The following is a 19,327-nucleotide window of genomic DNA, read 5'->3' on the forward strand; positions in this document are numbered from 1 at the left end:
ACATCTATTACTCATATGCCTATTTTCTTTTGCCAGTTCCATTTGTTTGGTTTTTCTGTTGGTTGAACTAGAAGAGCGTACGTCTTTTTTCAACCTGACTAACTATGTGAAGGTGGCATTGATGAAGACTTATGGGCCATACACACTATAAGATTTTCTGAAGACTTTTTCCTTCAGATTTACCTTTTCTATGTAGTGCAAGGGCCTGCCAGATTGCATACAAATTGAAAGTGTTTAGGTTTGACCTCATATTATATGGTTTTGGTAAATCTAAAGGAAAAAGTCTTCAGAAAATCTAAAGCCTAGTACACACGCAACGATTATCGGCCGACCGATCGTCCGTCTTTTGTCCAGAGTTGTGTTTTGTTGGTTGGAATGTGCCTAGACTGCACATGAATTTTCTCGCCCGACAAAATTCTTCTTCAGAAGTGATGACATGTGTTGGTTTGCTTTCTTTGTGTTCTTTCTTCTCTGAGCATGCCCAGACTTGCTCATTAGATTTTTCCCTGTCGAAATCTGTACTGACTGCACGAAAATCTGCCGTGTATTGACGGCGGGCAAAAATTTTATAGCCTGCACACCAGAATTTTTTTCGGCCGAAAAGTCGGAGTCGGTTGTCGGAAGCATCATACTAACAAGCCGAAAATCGGCCGATCGGTAGTCGGACGAAAATTCCCTGCCAATTTTCGACGCGTGTGTACGAGGCTTTATAGTGTGTATGGCCCATTAGAATTTGCATACCTGGAAAATTGTTAGACTTCAGTAAGTTAGTAAAAGAGTAATAATAATATGGAGCATGCAATAGCCCATAACAACCAACCAACCAGCTATTACCTTTATTTATGTGGAATGCAGATGGGTTATAACGAGTTACTTTTATGCTGAAAAAGCCAGTTAAAATTGTCATGTTTGAATGTTGGTGTCTTTCTGTTGCGTATTTTAGGGTTTCACAAAAAATACAATTCTGGGACATCCAGCACCTTTAAAAAGAATGGGACCGCGTTCTCAATTCACTATGGAACAGGGAGTCTTGAAGGATACTTAAGCCAAGATACAGTCACTGTAAGTTCACACTCATGCCTATAAAATAGATTGTGCAATGAATTCTTTTTATTTTGTACCAAACTGTAATGGAATTTCTATGTAAAAGCCCTACCCATTCTAATAGAAGCCAAGATACACAAATAATGTCAGGTTTTAGGTTCAGTATGTCTGGGAACGTCCCACAATCATGCTTCTGAGCTGGTGGTTCACCTCAAATAACGCCCACCATACACCCACAAACGCCTTCTGTGCAATAGAAACGTAAATGGCTTAACTATTGCTATGAATTCTCAAGTAAACCTGCCACAATAGAAAGATTTAAATGATGTCATGGTGATTCCCTAGCTTTAGTAGTTTGGGTCACTGTCCTAGAACCTGAAGATCAGGAGACCTGATTTCTCTCTATCTTCACTGGCTGTATTGTTAGTCCAGGGCAGTAACTCAGCATGTATTAAAGCCCGAGGGATTAGCATGCCAGCCTGGCATCTGTATTTTATAAAACAGGGCAGCACTGTCAGTAATGCCTCGTTTCCACTGAGTGGTACGGTACGGTACGGTTCGGTTCAGTACGGTACGGTTCGGAAAGGTACACCTTGCGTTTCCACTGCCAATAGTACCCTTTCGTGATAGGCGTGGTGTAGCAGGAAAGCTGTGATAGGCGATTGTCTGTCAACCAATCAAAGTTCTGCAGAGTGTAGCTCCACCCTGTTGGTACGGTATTAATGTGCTTGGTACCCCAACGAAAGGGTACCAAAAAGTGGTACGGTACGGTTCGGAATTAGGGTACCATTCATAATGGAAACGGCATAAATAGCGTACCGTACCGAACCGAACCGTACCAGACAGCTCAGTGGAAACGAGCCATAAGTAATTCTCTCTTGACAGATTTCTTTAACCCCTTCATGTTTCCAGGTCATTGAAGCTTAGATCCCCAGACTAAATTTAACAGTTTCAGTATACATTGCTTAACTTGACCATAACCCATGGACTTGCATACCTAAATAAGTTTTACATTGTTGTTTAAAAACATATACGGCTATTACTTTGTGAACTATGATTAAACAATTTCAACTCTACACATGTCTTTAATTATAAGAGACAAATGGACAAACATGTGAAAATGCATTTTAGTTATTTTACAATTATCAGTTTTTCTTTTTTTTTTTTAAAGATTTTTTAGGCCTCATGCACATGTCATACAGGCAGATGGTGTGTGTTTGGAGCATATGTCAGTGCACATGTGGGTGCATTATGCACATAACCACATGCAGCCATTTGTTCTTATTCTTAACCACTTTACCACCGGAGGATTTTGCTGTCTTACGTCCAGGTCACTTTTTGTGATTCAGCACTGTGCGACTTTAACTGACAATTGCGCGGTCGTGCGACGCTGTACCCAAACAAAATTTACGTCCTTTTTTTGCCACAAACAGAGCTTTTTTTTGATCACCTGTGTGATTTTTACTTTTTGTGCTATAAACAAAAAAAGAGAGTAAATTTTGAAAAAATAACAATATTTTTCACATTTTTTTTTATATGAAATTCCCTCACCAAAAAATGTAAAAATCAAATTTTTTTTACATTTTTGGCCAATTTGTTTTCTGCTACCCATGTTTGGTAAAAAAAATTACAATAAGCGTATTTTGATTGGTTTGCGCAAAAGTTATTGCGTTTACTAACTAAGGGAAAGATTTCTGGTGTTTTTTTTTTAACGAGTAATGACGGCGATTTGTGATTTTTTTTTGCGGGACTGCGACATTGCAGTGCACAGATCGGACCCTTGACTGACACTTTTGGGGGTACCAGTGACATTACTACAGTAATCAGTGCTATACATATGCACTGTTACTGTAAAAATGACACTGGCAGGGAAGGGGTTAATTTTATTGGAGAGGGAGGGGTTAATGTATGCCTGGTGCTTACTTGTGGGGGGAGGTAACTGAGTGACACAGGGACAGATCGCAGGTTCAGCTATGCTGAACCCTGCAATCTGACCCTGCCTGTCACTTAGGAGATCCGCCCGCTTTGTTTACACAAGCGGGCGGATCTCCAGACTCGATTCCCTGACGATCGCCACCGCTCCTCCCTTGGCCCGACTCCCGCTGTGACTGAAAACAGCGGGAGCGAGCCTCTGGCGGCGCGCGTGCGCCGCCCACAAGGGGAGGAGTCCAGCGATGTAGGTCTACGTCGCTGGACGGGAACGAGCCACTTTGCCGCAGTACAGTCAACGCGACTGGTCGGCAAGTGGTTAATATATATATATATAATTACATATAGTTTGTGAGGTTGAAAAAAGACATCAGTCCATCCAGTTCAACCTATAATGTACTGTATGTGTGTGTTTGCTGTTAACCATACATTGTATACCCCTGTATGTTGTGGTCTTTAAGGTGCCCATCTAATAGTTTTTTTAAACTATCGATGCTCCCTGCTGATACCACTGCTTGTGGAAGAGAATTCCACATCCTTACTGCTCTGACAGTAAAGAACCCCTTACATATTTTAAGGTTGAACCGTTTTTCCTCTAGTTTTAGTGAGTGGCCCCGTGTCTCATTTTATTCCCTTTCTCTGAAAAGTTTGTTCCTTATGCTAGGGTCACCACTACAGTATTTGTACATTGATATCATATCCCCCCTCAAGCATCTCTTCTCCAGAGAGAATAAGTTCAGTGCTTGTAGTCTTTCCTCATAGCTGATGTCCTCCATTCCCCTAATTATTTTTGTTCCCCTTTTCTTATAGTACTGTATCCATTCATCTTAATGGGTGATCGTTTGTGCCAGCAGCGCACCCTGGGAGAGTCATCAAAAAGGGTCTGCATGCTGTGTGGCCCCTGTTCAGAAGTGTGCATGCATTTTAAAGTGGGACTTTGGCCACTATAAAAAAAAAAATAACATAAAATGTGATGCAAGCTGCCACAAAGTAAGACCACTGACCACCAAAAGTTGTCTGTTGGTTGTGGACACTGCAGTCTGTGTCCTTAGTAAAAGTGATCCCAAGTGTCTTCTGTGCACGCAGGCTTCAGGTTTAAACTATGGCCCTTCACTTCCCTCATCCAGAGGGCTAGTTTTGGATACAGTACTGTAAGAGATACTAGATCTCCTGTTAATAATATCCAGTGTTGTAATGACTGTTTTAGTGATTAAGGTGCCTAGTCTCGATGAGGGTGCTCAAATGTACTACAGCGTCCCCAACAAAAGGGGGGTCCTGAGAGAAGTCTAGATAGGTAAAAAAAAAAAAAACAGTCAAGACACCATGCCAATGGTCATAGGGTCCAGAATAATTTTTTATAAATTAACATTAGAATGGAGTAAAACATTAGGGGTTCAGGCATGGCCACTTTATTAGAGCTTACATACTGTGTGACTCAGTGCTTTAAGTGGGCCGGTATGCACTGGTTCTCAGTACCGCCACTTCCAAATATGGCTCTTAAGCATACCGCCACCTCTCCGTGCGCCTTAGTGTACCAGTACGCTCATTTTGGACATCTGCGCCCTCAATTGCCCCCACACAAGAATATTTTCCACTCCAGAGCCAGACCTGTCACCACCAGTGACTCCCCCTGCTCAGGAGTCCCAGCCCGGGGGGGGGGGGGGGGTGCTCTGTGGGGACCCTAATGTGGGGTGGGGGGGGACATTTATAGGCTATAATAGAGTACCATTACCTCTTTTGGGCCACTTAAAGCACTGGTGTGACTCAAACTAATAGTAAGCATCGATATTGGCCTTACTTGGGATACATCACACAGCTCTGCGCTTGTCTTCCTGTTTTTTGTACATTTTTTTTATTGCTGTCTGTGCCCCAGCTGTAAAGATTTACCCTCTCTCTCTGTTTGTCCTGTTCATTGTTGTAACCAGGACAGAAAAACATTTGAAAAATCCCAACTTTTACAATTGTCACCAAAAACCGCTACTTGTGTAAGAATTTTTTTTAAGAGGGTACTTTCAATCCTATCTTTTGTGAATTAAAGGGAAATCCCAATAGGGCTTCCACTTTTTATTGAGAAATAAAACAATCCCCTCTGGGTTATCAATTTACAGTGCAGGGATTTTACCAAACTTTGTAGCAGATTCCTACTTTTTTGTGGTTCTGAAGAAATAGCTCTTTGTTTGACTATGTTCTTTGTGTGCTGATTCTGAATGGGAGGATACAGTGCTCGTCATCTCCTCAACAAGAGGTCCAGAAAAGTTCAATCATAGGCACTTTCATTAAAGAGAATGTGTCAGCAAAGTATGAAAGCACTCTAGAAAGATTACTAAATATTAATGTTGTGGTGAGAGCTACGATTTTTCACAGTTCTATTTTGTAAATCATTGTGTACAATCCTGACAGTCAATGGGTTTACGGACTTCTCACTACCAAACTTTAAGATTTTTTCAGAATACAAATATTTGAACTTGATTGGTGCCAGATAAGGACATACTACACATAGGCGCTGCAGTTTAGGGGTCTCTAAATCATACCCCGTGGGCCAAAAGATATGACGCACAGCTGATGTGCACATTGCCCGCTCTGATGGGGACCATAATGTAATGTGGAATCCTAATGTGGACTCCAATGTAAAGGGAAAACAGTGAATAAAAATAAATATAAATAAATAGTGCACATATAAAATTAAATAATCCTTTTGTGAACAAGGATATTTCTTTGTGACCACTGTGAGAAGGTGCTCATGTGCAAGTTTCAAATAAATAAATGAGTTGAAAAGATGAAATTTTTATTCCAATCAATAAATAGATTAAATGAATTCAGTGCAATAAATAAACAAATTAAATCAATTCAGTGCAATAAAAGACAAATAAATAGTGCCACTGGATAGTGTGCCAGTGTAAAATTATAATATTGCTTGTAGAAGGTGCCAGTGAGGCAAGTGAAAGGAAGAAAATCCCACTGTGAGAGAAATCAATGAATGAAGGTTGCATACACTAGCGTGGCCACTAGATGTCGCAACTACAATACGACCTGTTTGGTAGTATTTGCTGGATTAGGTGAGCACAGTCATGAGGGTTCCTTCTCCACGGCGAACAAGTATTGCCAGTTGATGTCATGTAACATAAGAAAAAGGGGACCCCATTTGTGCAGTAAAATAAGCGGCAATTTGAAAAGAGTATAGACACACTCACGGTGTAGGTTGATAGCGATCAGTTGCAGTCTCCCGGGAAGCTTCCGCGTTCCACGGTCAGATGCTGTTGAAACCGGAAGTGACATATGACGCAATGGACCCGCCTTACGCGTTTCGTCAGAGGACGTCTGCTGAAACGGCCGCTTCAGCAGACGTCCTCTGACGAAACGCGTAAGGCGGGTCCATTGCGTCATACGTCACTTCCGGGTTCAACAGCATCTGACCGTGGAACGCGGAAGCTTCCCGGGAGACCGCAACTGATCGCTATCAGCCTACACCGTGAGTGTGTCTATACTCTTTTCAAATTGCCGCTTATTTTACTGCACAAATGGGGTCCCCTTTTTCTTATGTTACATGACATCAACTGGCAATACTTGTTCGCCGTGGAGAAGGAACCCTCATGACTGTGCTCACCTAATCCAGCAAATACTACCAAACAGGTCGTATTGTAGTTGCGACATCTAGTGGCCACGCTAGTGTATGCAACCTTCATTCATTGATTTCTCTCACAGTGGGATTTTCTTCCTTTCACTTGCCTCACTGGCACCTTCTACAAGCAATATTATAATTTTACACTGGCACACTATCCAGTGGCACTATTTATTTGTCTTTTATTGCACTGAATTGATTTAATTTGTTTATTTATTGCACTGAATTCATTTAATCTATTTATTGATTGGAATAAAAATTTCATCTTTTCAACTCATTTATTTATTTGAAACTTGCACATGAGCACCTTCTCACAGTGGTCACAAAGAAATATCCTTGTTCACAAAAGGATTATTTAATTTTATATGTGCACTATTTATTTATATTTATTTTTATTCACTGTTTTTCCAATCATTCACACTATGGCACATATATTTTAAAGTGACAAGGTGTCACTTAGAGGTAGCGCTGGGGCAACTTCTTTTGCACTTTCTATTATCTTAACCCCTCGGGGTTTTGTTGCTGGCAGCTTACACCTGTCTGTTACATATTATCTATACACTTCCATAGCGCTGGTCACCCTTGTCTTTCTATTATCCAATGTAAAGGGGACTCTGATGGAGACCTTGAGGTAAGGAGAGACTCTTCATGTGAACTCTGATGTAAGGAGGGCTCTGATGGAGACCCTGATTAAAAGGAGAATTCTATCAGAAAGATGCTGCCTGATTGTATCATTGTTCAACTTGGAATTCCTTTGCTTTGTTTTAGGCCTCATTGACAGGGCTGGTGCTAGACTATTTTATGCCCTAGGCAAGACCAGCTACTTGCGCCCCCCCCCCCCCCCAAAAAAAAATAAATAAAAAGGGAAAGGGTTAAAAACTCCTCTATGTAATACCCAGTGACCCTGATCTGATGGTTCCTCCATGTTATGCTGTCATACCCAGTGACCCCCATATTCCTTCATGTCCTTATGTCCCTCTATGTCACACCCAGGGACCCTGATGTTTTTCCATGTCACATCCTGGGACCCCAATATTCCTCAATGTCATACTGTCATACCCAGTGACCTCAAAGTTCCTCTATGTCACACCAGTGGCCCCTGATGTTCCTCCATGTCGTACTCGGAGAGACCCTGATGTTTTTACATGTCACACCTGGGGACATCAATCCCCCATGGCACACAAAGGGACCCCAATTCCTCAGGGCACACATGGTGACCCCGAACCTCTGTTACACCCAGTGACCCCTATCCCCCATGTCACACCTGGTGACTCCGATTCACCATGGCAAACCTGGTGATCTTGATTCCCTTTTACACCAGGGATCCTCCATGTCACACCCCGGGACCCCGATCCCCTGTTCTGGACCACAGTGCTCATTATGGCTCCAACCAGCTCGTGGTGGATGGAGAAGCAGCAGTCAGTGCCGAGCTCCGGCTCAGGTTCAGCTCTCCTCCGCTCCTTTCTTAATATCGACCCAGGGACGTGAATGGCTGCCCACCAGCTAAGTGCAGAGTATCACTTGCTGCTCTGGGTTTAGGCCACTCAGCTCCAGCCGAAGAGGATCATCATGCAGGCAGCACTCCGGTGGGCTCCCTTCCTGCCTATTGGGGCCCCCCCAAACAGCGGTGGAAAGCCAAGGCCTGGTAGTTCTGCCACTGCCCCAGACACCTATCATCTTCCTCTGTCCCTTCTTCCTCGCCCACTGCCACCTCTCCCCTCAGCTCACAAGGATCATTAATGATGGAGAGAGAGTGCCGACTCATGGCTGCGCCCCTAGGTGGCAATGCGCCCTAGGCGGCTGCCTAGTTTGCCTAGTGGTAGCACCGGCCCTGTGTTTCAACCCGTTCCCTGTGCATGGCCATTTTTGTGTGCATCCCCATTCCGGCAGTTCCATTGTCTTACCTCTTGCCAACGTGGGTTTCTCCACCAATTCATATTTTGCTTGGGGATCAAATAATTATTTTTCCCACAGTATATCATTTTTGTGTTTACTTAATGTTTTTTTTTTTTTAATGACCTTACTCCCACTAATTTTGCATCAGTGTTGATGACCCGCTCCTCCACACTGGCAGCTGTAGTCTGCTTGTGGACTCCCCTTCTTTTCACCTGCACACCTGCAGGAAAATACATATCCCAGTTTCACTCAAGCATGCTAAAGCAGGCCAATAGTCCAGAGATAGTCAGGGGGCAGACAACTTATGCCAGGCAACTGGTCCTACGGGGCAATGCTGTGGCCCAATCAGGCAGCTGTCAAGGTCTTACCTTGCCTTCCTGTTGGCAGCCATCTTGGACATGTGCAGACTGCTGTCTCTTATAAACTCTGTTTGCATCATCACTTGCCTGCTGCCTACTGCCGCTCAGTGATGATGTTACGCACCTGACTATATTTATCACCTCAGGGCTTGCAGTCCTTGCCCTTGTGTTTGTGCTCCAAGGTGCATCACTGCTAGCAGTCTTCTGTTCTCCGTGTTCCTCCATGCATGACCTGGCTTGGCTGACTACTTTTCTGGCTCTCGATTCCGCATTGGCAGACAACCCCACATCGGCAGACTATCCGTAATTGGTAGACTACCCTCTACTGGACTCAACCCCGGCTTGGATGACCCCCCGCCTCTAGACTCGATCCTGGCTTGGATGACTACCCGCTTCTGGACTCCCCAACCCCCCCCCCGCTGTTCCTGATTTCGCTCCTCACTCTTGCTGTGCATTTCTTGTTGTTGCCTTAATAAACCACTTTATTTTACTTGTATCTTCATGTGATCTGGTTTCCTGGCACCCTGACTGTATACAAGGGCAATGAATCCTGATGATGCAGGTGCTCTTACGCTCCCCATGCTCCCCCACAGCACACCTTGCTCCTGGGGCTGCTAGGCCAGTTGTTCTTCCTGCTGCTTCTCCTGTTGCTGCTAGCGCCCCTGCAGCTGCAGCTGGAGTCGCTGTTACCAGAGGGATGACTGGTTCAGCCCCCCTCCCGCAGCGCTATGGGGGTGAACCAATTCAGTGTCGTGGCTTCCTAAACCAAGTGTGCATTTATTTTAAGATGAATCCTCAGGTGTTTCCCTCTGACAGGTCCAAGATGGGCTTTCTAATCTCGTGGCTCTCGGACAAGGTCTTAGCCTGGGCGAATCCATTATGGGAAAATTATAATTCTGAGATACTTGATTACGTGAGTTTTGTTGCCTCCTTTCGTAGGGTATTCGATGTGCCTGCTCACTCTGCCCAGAGGTGGGCTGGAATAATGAAGACCTGGTGGCTATCTTCTCTCATGGTCTCTCCGATGCATTGTAGGATGAGATGGTGGCCAAGGATCTCCCTGACAAGCTCGAGCCTCTCATATCTTTCCTGATTTTGATTGATACCAGGCTCAGGGAGAGACCATCGTTTAAGAAGCACCTGCAGAGGTCTTCTACCAGATTGGCTCCTACGTTTTCTTCCCCATCCATTCCTCCCTCACCTCCCACGCCTCCTGGGGATGATGCATCTGTCTGTGAATCTATGCAGCGGGGGTTCACTCACCTTTCCAAGGTTGAGCAGGCCTTTAGGAGGAGGTAGTGCTGGTGCCTGTATTGTGGCCTTGGTGGGCATTTCCTGAAATCTTGTCCTACCCTTCCGGGAAACGCTCGCACCTAAGGTCCTGTCAGGGGCAGATCTTAGGTGGAAGTTCCTAATCCCCAGGTTCCCGTAAAGATAAACCGCTAATCATAGTTGTCCTCTCCTGGGCAGCAGTTTTGGTGGGTACTCAGGCGTTGGTAGACTCTGGTGCTGGCGGTTACTTTATTGACAGTACCTTTACTGCTGTGAATCCTATCCCCCTGCAGCCCCACGTTTTTCCACTAGTCATCGAGGCGATTGATGGCAACCGGCACAGGTTAGACTGTTCTGCTTCACATGGCGATGGGACTGTTCACAGGGAGTGGACCTGTTTCCAGGTTATATCGTCCCCACACTACTCTGTTGTTTTGGGGTACCCTTGGCTTCAGAAACATAATCTGACCTTTGATTGGCAGTTGGTATCCACAGTGTGGCACTATTTGTATCCATGGGCCTGTTAAGGTACTTTGTACCTCCTCGGATTCATAGTCGACTACTGAGTATCATAAGTATTAAGATGTATTTGACAAGGGGAACGCTGGTACTCTTCCTCCTCATCGTCCACACGATTGTGCTAAAAACGTACCACCTGGTGCCATTCCCCCTTGTGGCAGGGTGTATCCTCTCTCAGTTTTGGAGAATAAGGCCATGGATGTGTACGTGACAGATGCGCTTTCCCGGGGCACATTCGCAAGTCCACTTCTCCAGTTGGTGCTGTTTTTTTCTTCATAAAGAAGGGGGGGGGTGAGTTGAGACCTTGCATTGATTGTAGGGGCCTCAATCGCATCACGGTTAAGAATGCATACCCGATTCCATTGATTACTGAATTGTTCGACTGCCTAAAGGGAGCAACGGTTTTGACCTAAGGGCCACGCCTAACCTCGTAAGGATCAAGGAGGGCGATATGTGGAAGACCACGTTTTATATCAGAACCGGTCATTACAAATATCTAGTGCCCTTTGGCTTGTGCAATGCGCTATCTTCCAGGAGTTCATCAATGATGTCTTTCGTGATATGTTGCAGAAATGCGTGGTAGTCTATTTGGACGACATCTTGATTTACTCGGACTCCATTGAATCACACTACCTGGATGTCAGACGAGTGCTGCAATGGTTGAGTGAGAATGGGCTTTTCTGAAAGCTTGAGAAATGTGAATTCCACCTGTTTCAGGTTGCCTTCTTCGGCTACATCATTTCTGCTGAAGGATTCTCCTTGAACCCCTCAGAAGGTTTTGGCTGTTCTACAATGGTCTCCCCCCAGTTGTCTCCATTCCATTCAGCATTTCCTTGGGTTTGCCAACTACTATCTGAAATTTATCAGGAACTTTTCCTCTTTGGCCAAACCTATCTCAGATCTGACTAAGAAGGGCAACGATCCCAACAATTGGACACCTGCTGCCATCCAAACTTTCGAGGCCCTCAAATTTGCTTTCACTTTGGCTCTCATTCTGTCTCATCCCAATCCTAGTTTGCCCTTTGTCCTATAGGTGGATGAATCTGAGTTGGGAGTATGTGCCCTCCGGTCTCAGCAATGGACACCTGATGGACCTTTACTTCCTTGTGGGTTCTACTCCAAGAAGCTGTCACAGCTGAATGCAATTACGAGACTGGAGACAGAGAGCTCTTGGCCATTATCCTGGCTCTCAAGGAGTGGAGACACTTGCTTGAGGGTTCTGTGGTTCCAGTTCTCATTCTCGCCGATCATAAGAATCTAACGTATCTCTTGGAGGCCAAGAGGCTCACACCCCTTAAGGCCAGATGGGCCTTATCCTTGTCTCGTTTTAACTATGTGGTGCCCTATTTGCCTGGCTCCAAGAATGTTAAAGCTGTTGCCTTGTCTCATCAGTATTCTGAGTTGTCCAGGGAGGACTCTATGCCGACACCAGTCATACCTTTGGGATCATATCCTGGCTGCCACCCGCACCAACTTAACCTCTCCCCTTGGGGAACAGATCTTGGTTGCCCAACCTGATGCTCCCACAGAGAGACCTGCTGGCAAATATTTTGTACCTGAGGGGTTGCGCATCAGACTGTTGCGCACATTCTACAATTCCAAGACTGCCGTTCATCCTGGTAAGAAACAGTTGTCTTGGACTATTTACCATCAGTCCTGGTGGCCATCTCTCCGCACTGATGTTGCTGCGTATGTGGATGCTTGTTCAGTCTGTGCCCAGAACAAATCTTCCCTTGGGCCTACTGCATCCCGTTCCCAATGGGGAGCGTCCCTGGTCTCACCTGCCCATGGATTTTATTGTGGAACTTCTCTGCGTCTCGAGGTTACACAGTTATCCTCATGGTTGTTGACTGGTTCTCCAAAATGTGGCACTGTGTTTCGTTTAAGCGGCTGCCTATCGCTCAGGAGCTTGCCTCTGTGTTTGCCAGGGAGGGTTGCCTAAGGAGATTGTCTCAGAGCGTGGGAGCCAGTTTGTTTCCAGGTTCTGGCTCGCCTTTTGCTCTTAGTTGGGTGTTCAACTCTCCATCTCCTTGGCCTACCATCCGCAGGCTAGTGGAGCCGCTGAGCGTTCCAACCAAGCTCTGGATCAATTTCTCTGCTGCTATATCTCTGACTATCAGGATAATTGGGTTGATCTGCTACACTGGGCAGAGTTTGCCAGGAACTCTGCCATCAACTCGTCTTCTAGAATTTCTCTATTAATGGCCAATTATGGGTTCCAACCCATTGTGTTGCCTGGGTCATTCGCACCACAGGACATCCCGGCTGTAGAGAATCATCTTCATGCCCTCCATCCATCTTGGGTGCAGATTCAAGTCTGTACGGGCCTCTGCACAGCGTCGGAAGCTCCAGGCAGAACTGAGACATTTATGTGCTCCTTCGTACCAGGTCGGAGAGAGGGTGTGGTTGTCGACCCGTAATCTCGACCTTAGGGTGCTCTCTCCTAAACTGGGCCTTTACGCATCCTCCATAAGGTGAACCTGGTGGCCTATGCCCTTGACCTTCCTCCTGACATGCATATCTCCAATGTCTTTCACGTGTCACTTTTAAAGCCACTGGTTAGCAATCGCTATACTTCCTCGTCCTTGTCCCATTCCTATGGGCATTCATGAGGAGTATGAGGCTAGCAGCATCTTGGATTCTCATCTGTTCCAGGATCAGGTTCAACACCTGGTGCGCTGGAAGGGTTATGGTCCTGAGGAGCGCTCCTGGGTTCCCTCCACTGGTGTTCATGCTCCCGCCCTTTTCTGTGCTTTCCATGCTCGCTTTCCTCAGAAACCATTTTTTGCTCCGTGGAGGAGGGGTGTTGAGGGGAGAGTACTGTCAAGGTCTTACTTTGCCTTCCTGTTGGCAGCCATCTTGAACATGTGCAGACTGCTGTCTCTTATAAAGATGTTTGCATCAACACTTGCTTGCTGCCTGGGCGTCGCTCAGTGATGATGTTGTGCACCTGATTATATATATCATCTGAGGGCTTGCAGTCCTTGCCTTTGTGTTTGTGCTCCAAGGTGCATCACTGCTAGCAGTCTTCTGTTCTCCTTGTTCTTCCGTGCATGACCTGGCATGGCTGACGACTTTCCTGGCTCTCGATTCCGCATCGGCAGACGACCCTGCATCGGTAGACTACCCACTACTTGACTCGATCCCGACTTGGATGACTACCCACCTCTAGACTCAATCCCAAATTGGATGACTACCACTTCTTGAGTTGACCCGGCTGTTCCTGATTTCGCTCCTCACTCTTGCTGTGCGTTTATTGTTGTTGCCCTAATAAACTGCTTTATTTTACTTGCATCTTCGTGTGGTCTGGTTTTCTGGCACCCTGACATCAGCGGTCTATCCCACAGAGGATTTTGCTGCCAGGGTATTGGAAATATAGCAAGAAAACAGAGGTGAAACCTCTCACCTCTTCCTTCATTTACCCTGGACTAATTGCAAGTGTTTTCCAAGAGTGTGCTATTGATTTTTAAAACAAATTCAGCCACAAGGACAGATTACTCACTATAAAGCATGCATTGAGTAGAACCATTCAGTACAATTAGTTATCAGACACCGTCACCATTTCCGTAGGTTTTAGACAACATACTGACCATGACACAAACTACTTCTATCAGGAACTGAGCCTTTGCACTACCAGTAATCAGAAAAAAAAACAAATTAATACAATTCAGTGTACAGGTAGCACTGCAGCTTCCAAAAACCAGTAAACATACCATGATACTTTGTGAGATAACTGATGTATTTTATCCAAACCGGGGCTTCATCTGCAGCACTGAAGACCTCTGTGGCACAGCACTGGTCTCTGTGGCCAATGCTAGCTTTCCATAATTAAATAAAGATGGTTATTTTCTTCCAAGGCCGAGGTGGTGAAAATTACAATGGTTGGCTGCCTGTCATGCATTATTAATGTAATTCATTATGCTACATGATATGTTTAAGCAGGTTCAGAATAAAGTACGGTTTGAAACCTTGATTTGTAGCCAAGAAGCTATTTAGAATAAACACCGGTGAAGACATTTTGCATAATTTACTAGAAAGATTAGCTAGATTAGCCAGGATTGCAGAGTTTTTTTGGAGGTAGATATGTCACCTTCTCACCACGTGTTTTAATCCTGAAAAGCCTGCAACACTTGAATGGTCATATTTGAGTCAGACCTGCCCACCGAATCCATAGTTGCCAACATTTGAAAAACATTTCCAGGGACACTTTTCAGCACAGCTATCAATTACTTACCACACCCACTTCCACAAAGCTCCACCCACTCCGCATAATCTCCACCTACTTATCAGATTATAGGGTCTACTCAATAAAGAGAGAATAACAGGAATTTGAAAGGGGAATTTTAAACTTAAGGCTGTTATTTGATCCAATCCTGTCCGTGAAATCCGGACAGATGGAAACTCTATTTTCCATCCATCTGGCGGATGGGATCGGATGAGAATGGACATCCAATCTCCCCATAGAGGACAGCGGGGATCTGACAGCTCCGTCTGTGTACACAGAGCGGAGACGGAGCTGTCATCCGCCTGCTCAGCAGGGATTAGCGGATCGAGCAGAACGGACTCCGTCGGACGGTACACCGTGTGAAAGGACCCTTACAGAAGTGACTACTAGAAGAAAAGAGCAGGGTGCTGTTTATTAGAGAAGAGTGGGGAACAAAAGACAGATATTGGAGAAAATGAGGGGATGCCTGGGATGCTAGAGGGAGTATAGTCTCAGCAGTGCCATAAAACTAAAATTCTGTCTGGAAGAGAAAGATAGGGAACAGGGAGAGATTACAGAGACGGCAAAAGACAGGACAAAAAGAGAATAGAGGCAGCCTCTGTATTCTTTCCCTGTTCCCTATCTTTCTCTTCCAGACAGAATTTTTGTTTGGCACTGCTGAGACTTTGCTCCCTAGCATCCCAGGCATCTCCTCATTTTTGCCAGTATAATCCTGTTCCCCACTCTAGAGGAGGAGGAGCAGTTTCTCCCAGTACAGGTGGTAGAGGAAGAGGAGGAGGAGGAGGGGGTGGAGTTTCCCCCAGTACAGGTGGTATAGGAAGAGGAGGGGGTGGAGTTGCTCCCAGTACAGGTGGTAGAGGAGGAGGGGGTGGAGTTGCTCCCAGTACAGGTGGTAGAGGAGGAGGGGGTGGAGTTTCTCCCAGTACAGGTGGTAGAGGAGGGGGTGGAGTTGCTCCCAGTACAGATGATAGAGGAGGAGGAGGGGGTGTCTCTCTCAGTCCTGGGCTGGCCCCTCTGTCTCTCTCTCTTTCTCCAGCTGTCAGCCACTGCTGAGACTATCTGCCCCCTCTCTAGCATCCCAGGAGGCATCCCCTCATTTTCTCCAGTATAATCTGTCTTTTTTTTCACCACTGACTCTACAAATAGTACTGACAGTGAGTCTGACTCTCTCTGCTCTCACCTTGTCCCCATTACATCATCTGTAAATAAATCTGCCGGCAGGCACTGCACACTGACTCACTTGAGGAGGAATGTTCTTGTTCAGAGGACGTCCCGTAGCCTTGTGTTTTCAGTCTGAGCGTGCAGAGTGTGAGGGCGGGGCATGCGGGCGGGGCGTACCCGAAGTTACGCTATTCATTGGACAGGCACAGTCAGTGGCCAGCCCCCGCCACAGTTCGCCCAATCACAGGGCACCCGCCGGCCATCCTGAGCACGAAGGGAACATAATAATGACGGCTGGACTCACTGAGAGCATGGAGACAAGAATAAAGGTCAGACGGCCCCTCCTGCCTCCCCCACGCTCCCCCACTGGCGGGACAAGTCCCGGGAGTATAAATTTGCCGGGACAAGGTCCTATTTGGCAGGACTGTCCCGCCAAAAACGGGACAGTTGGCAACTATGCAAATCCAACATGGGGGAAGAAGCAAGGTATCACGGCTACAGCATGTGTACAACCCCATCCAGCTGCCATAGCAGCTTGAGAGGGAGGGTGTTCAGGAGGCGGTAATGAGGCTCAACCACTTTTTTGACCACCCCCCCAGCCACCCGTGTGAACAAGCCCTAAGTTGTTTTGTGTAGGTAAAAGGCCAGCTCTCTGAAAATCAATAATTCTGTTTGTTAGATTTTGGAGAGTCAAAACACCTGACAATTTTATATAGCTCTAAGGGACTCTTGGTGAAATTTCTGTGCTTGCTTTCCTGGGTCGGCACACCTGCTGAGGCTATGAGGGTTTCTGCTGTACCTGTTGAACCTAAATTAATTTTATTTTATGATAAATGCAGGAGGAGGAGCTGAAGCAAACAAAGTTGAGTAGAAACACCAAAAACTATTTACAGGTGGACTAGAAAACTGTCAGGAATAAGAAGGATGCTGTTCTTCCCGGCTCCTTAGACAAAAATCAATTAAACAGTTAAACTTTGTTGAGGCTGGTGGTGCCAACAGAGGCACCTACAGCTCGAATTTCACCAGAAATTGGACATAATTTAAATTAAAAATGGCAGCCTTTATTAAGGGCACTATGTTTGTTTGCCTATAAGCAATTTGGTATCTGGTCCTAAGTTCAAATAAAAAAAATATATATATCCAAAAAGCTACACTTATTAAACCCTTTATATGTGAAACCATATTCTCTGAGGTTCATATACAGTAAACCCCCGCTCCATCGCGGTTCAGTTTTTGCGGTCCCGGTATATTGCGTTTTTTTTGTAATGTTATTTTACTATGTAAATCATTAACCACCCCCCGTCCGCGCTACAGCCTATATACGGCTGCAGCGCGGACTCGAATTTTCGGGAGGCCGTTTTTAAACGGCCTCCCAGTGACACGCCCCCAGCGCGCTCCCGCTCCCACAGATAGTGGTGAATGGCCAATCACAGCGGCCATTCACCACGTGATCTGGCCGTCCAATGAGCGATGATCTCATATGTAAACATATGAGATCATCTCTCATCGCCGGCGCTCCTTCCTCACACAGAGCCTGCAGTGTGAGGAAGGAGGGGGAGCCTCACAGCGCCGGGGACACACAGCAATGTAATCAGGGCACCGATCACCAGTGCCCTGATTAATAAAAGGTAAAAACATACACACAGTGCCCCCCCATCAGTGCCCACAGTGCCCGCCATCAGTGCCCCCCATCAATGCCCACAATCAGTGCCCATAGTGCTGCTAGTCAGTGCCCATCAGTGCCTGCTCATCTAGGCACTGATGAGCACTGACTGGCAGCACTATGGGCACTGAGTGTGGGCACTGATGGTGCTGCCCATCAGTGCTGCTCATCAGTGCCACCCGTCAGTGTCCAGTGCCATCCACCAGTGCCCATCAGTGCCGCCTCTCAGTGCCCATCAGTGCCGCCTCTCAGTGCCGCCTCTCAGTGCCCAGCAGTGCCACCTGTCAGTGCCCAGCAGTGCCACCTCTCAGTGCCCAGCAGTGCCTCCTCTCAGTGCCCAGCAGTGCCACCTCTCAGTGCCCAGCAGTGCCGCCTATCAGTGCCCATCAGTGCCACCTCTCAGTGCCGCCTATCAGTGCTCATCAGTGCGGCATATTAGTACCTCCTCATCAGTGCCCATAAGTGCCACCTCATCAGTGCCCATAAGTGCCACCTCATCAGTGTCCATCAGTGCAGCCTATCAGTGCCCATCAGTGCCGCCTCATCAGCGCACATCAGTGAAGGAGAAAAATTTATTTTCAAAATTTACTCGCAGAAAATAAGAAAAACTTTTTTTTTTTTTCAAAATTTTTTGTCTTTATTCTTTTTTTTTGTAAAAAATAAAAAACCCAGAGATGATTACATACCACCAAAAGAAAGCTCTATTTGTGTGAAAAAAATGATAAAAATTTCAAATGGGTACAGTGTAGCATGACCGCGCAATTGTCATTCAAAGTGTGACAGCGCTGAAAGCTGAAAATTGGCCTAGATGGGAAGGGTGTTTAAGTGCACAGAAGGCAAGTGGTTAAAAATGAAATATTTTTGTGTTTTCCATAGCTTTTGCTATGTCTCTCAGTATCTTTTATGTGTTTAAATGAGTTTCTATTGTTTTAAAAGTGTGTTTAAAGACCTTAAAATGCTTTTACACGTACAGTGACAGTAAAAAAAACATGCCTACAATGCATTTTAATAGGGTTTTTCTATTTCGTGGATTTTCACTTTTCGCGGCTGGATCCGGAACGTAACCCCCGCAATGGAGGGGGGTTTACTGTATTCTAAAATATATAGCTGTCAGTGACCTCTACACTACACGGTGAGTTTGTGGTCTAGTTTTCTGTTATCAATGTCACATTGTCGTGCTGTATTCCCACAGATTGGTGGTCTGCGTATCCAGAACCAAACATTCGCAGAGGCAGTGAAGCAGCCTGGGATTGTGTTTCTCGCTGCCCGATTTGATGGCATTCTCGGACTGGGGTATCCCAGTATATCTGTGGATGGGGTCCTTCCCTTGTTTGACAATATGATGGAGCAGAAACTACTGGAAAAGAATGTCTTCTCATTTTACTTGAATAGGTCAGTCTATCTATCTATCTATCTATCTATCTATCTATCTATCTATCTATCTATCTATCTATCTATCTATCTATCTATCTATCTATCTATCTATCTATCTATCTATCTATTCTACTGGAAATCACTATAGGTCTGATACATGTATTATAAGTAAATATAAGCTGCTTTGTATTTTAAATAATGGTTTGCCAGAAATTTGACATTGATCAATTAAACATTAAGTAATAGACAGCCATAGACATGAGACT

General features: G+C 45.6%; 1 protein-coding gene across 1 annotated transcript in view; it reads left to right on the top strand.

Moving 5' to 3' along the window:
* Nucleotides 1-19,327, top strand: part of LOC309568009 (cathepsin D-like) — a 96,552-nt gene that overhangs the window by 55,030 nt on the left and 22,195 nt on the right. The window contains exons 4-5 of the mRNA XM_082273574.1: nt 944-1,062; nt 18,880-19,079. Coding sequence (XP_082129700.1) covers nt 944-1,062; nt 18,880-19,079 — 319 coding nt within the window. The remainder of the gene's footprint in view (nt 1-943; nt 1,063-18,879; nt 19,080-19,327) is intronic.

This window comes from Pelophylax lessonae (assembly GCF_965119305.1).
Source record: "Pelophylax lessonae genome assembly, chromosome: 12".
Classification (NCBI taxonomy): domain Eukaryota; kingdom Metazoa; phylum Chordata; class Amphibia; order Anura; family Ranidae; genus Pelophylax; species Pelophylax lessonae.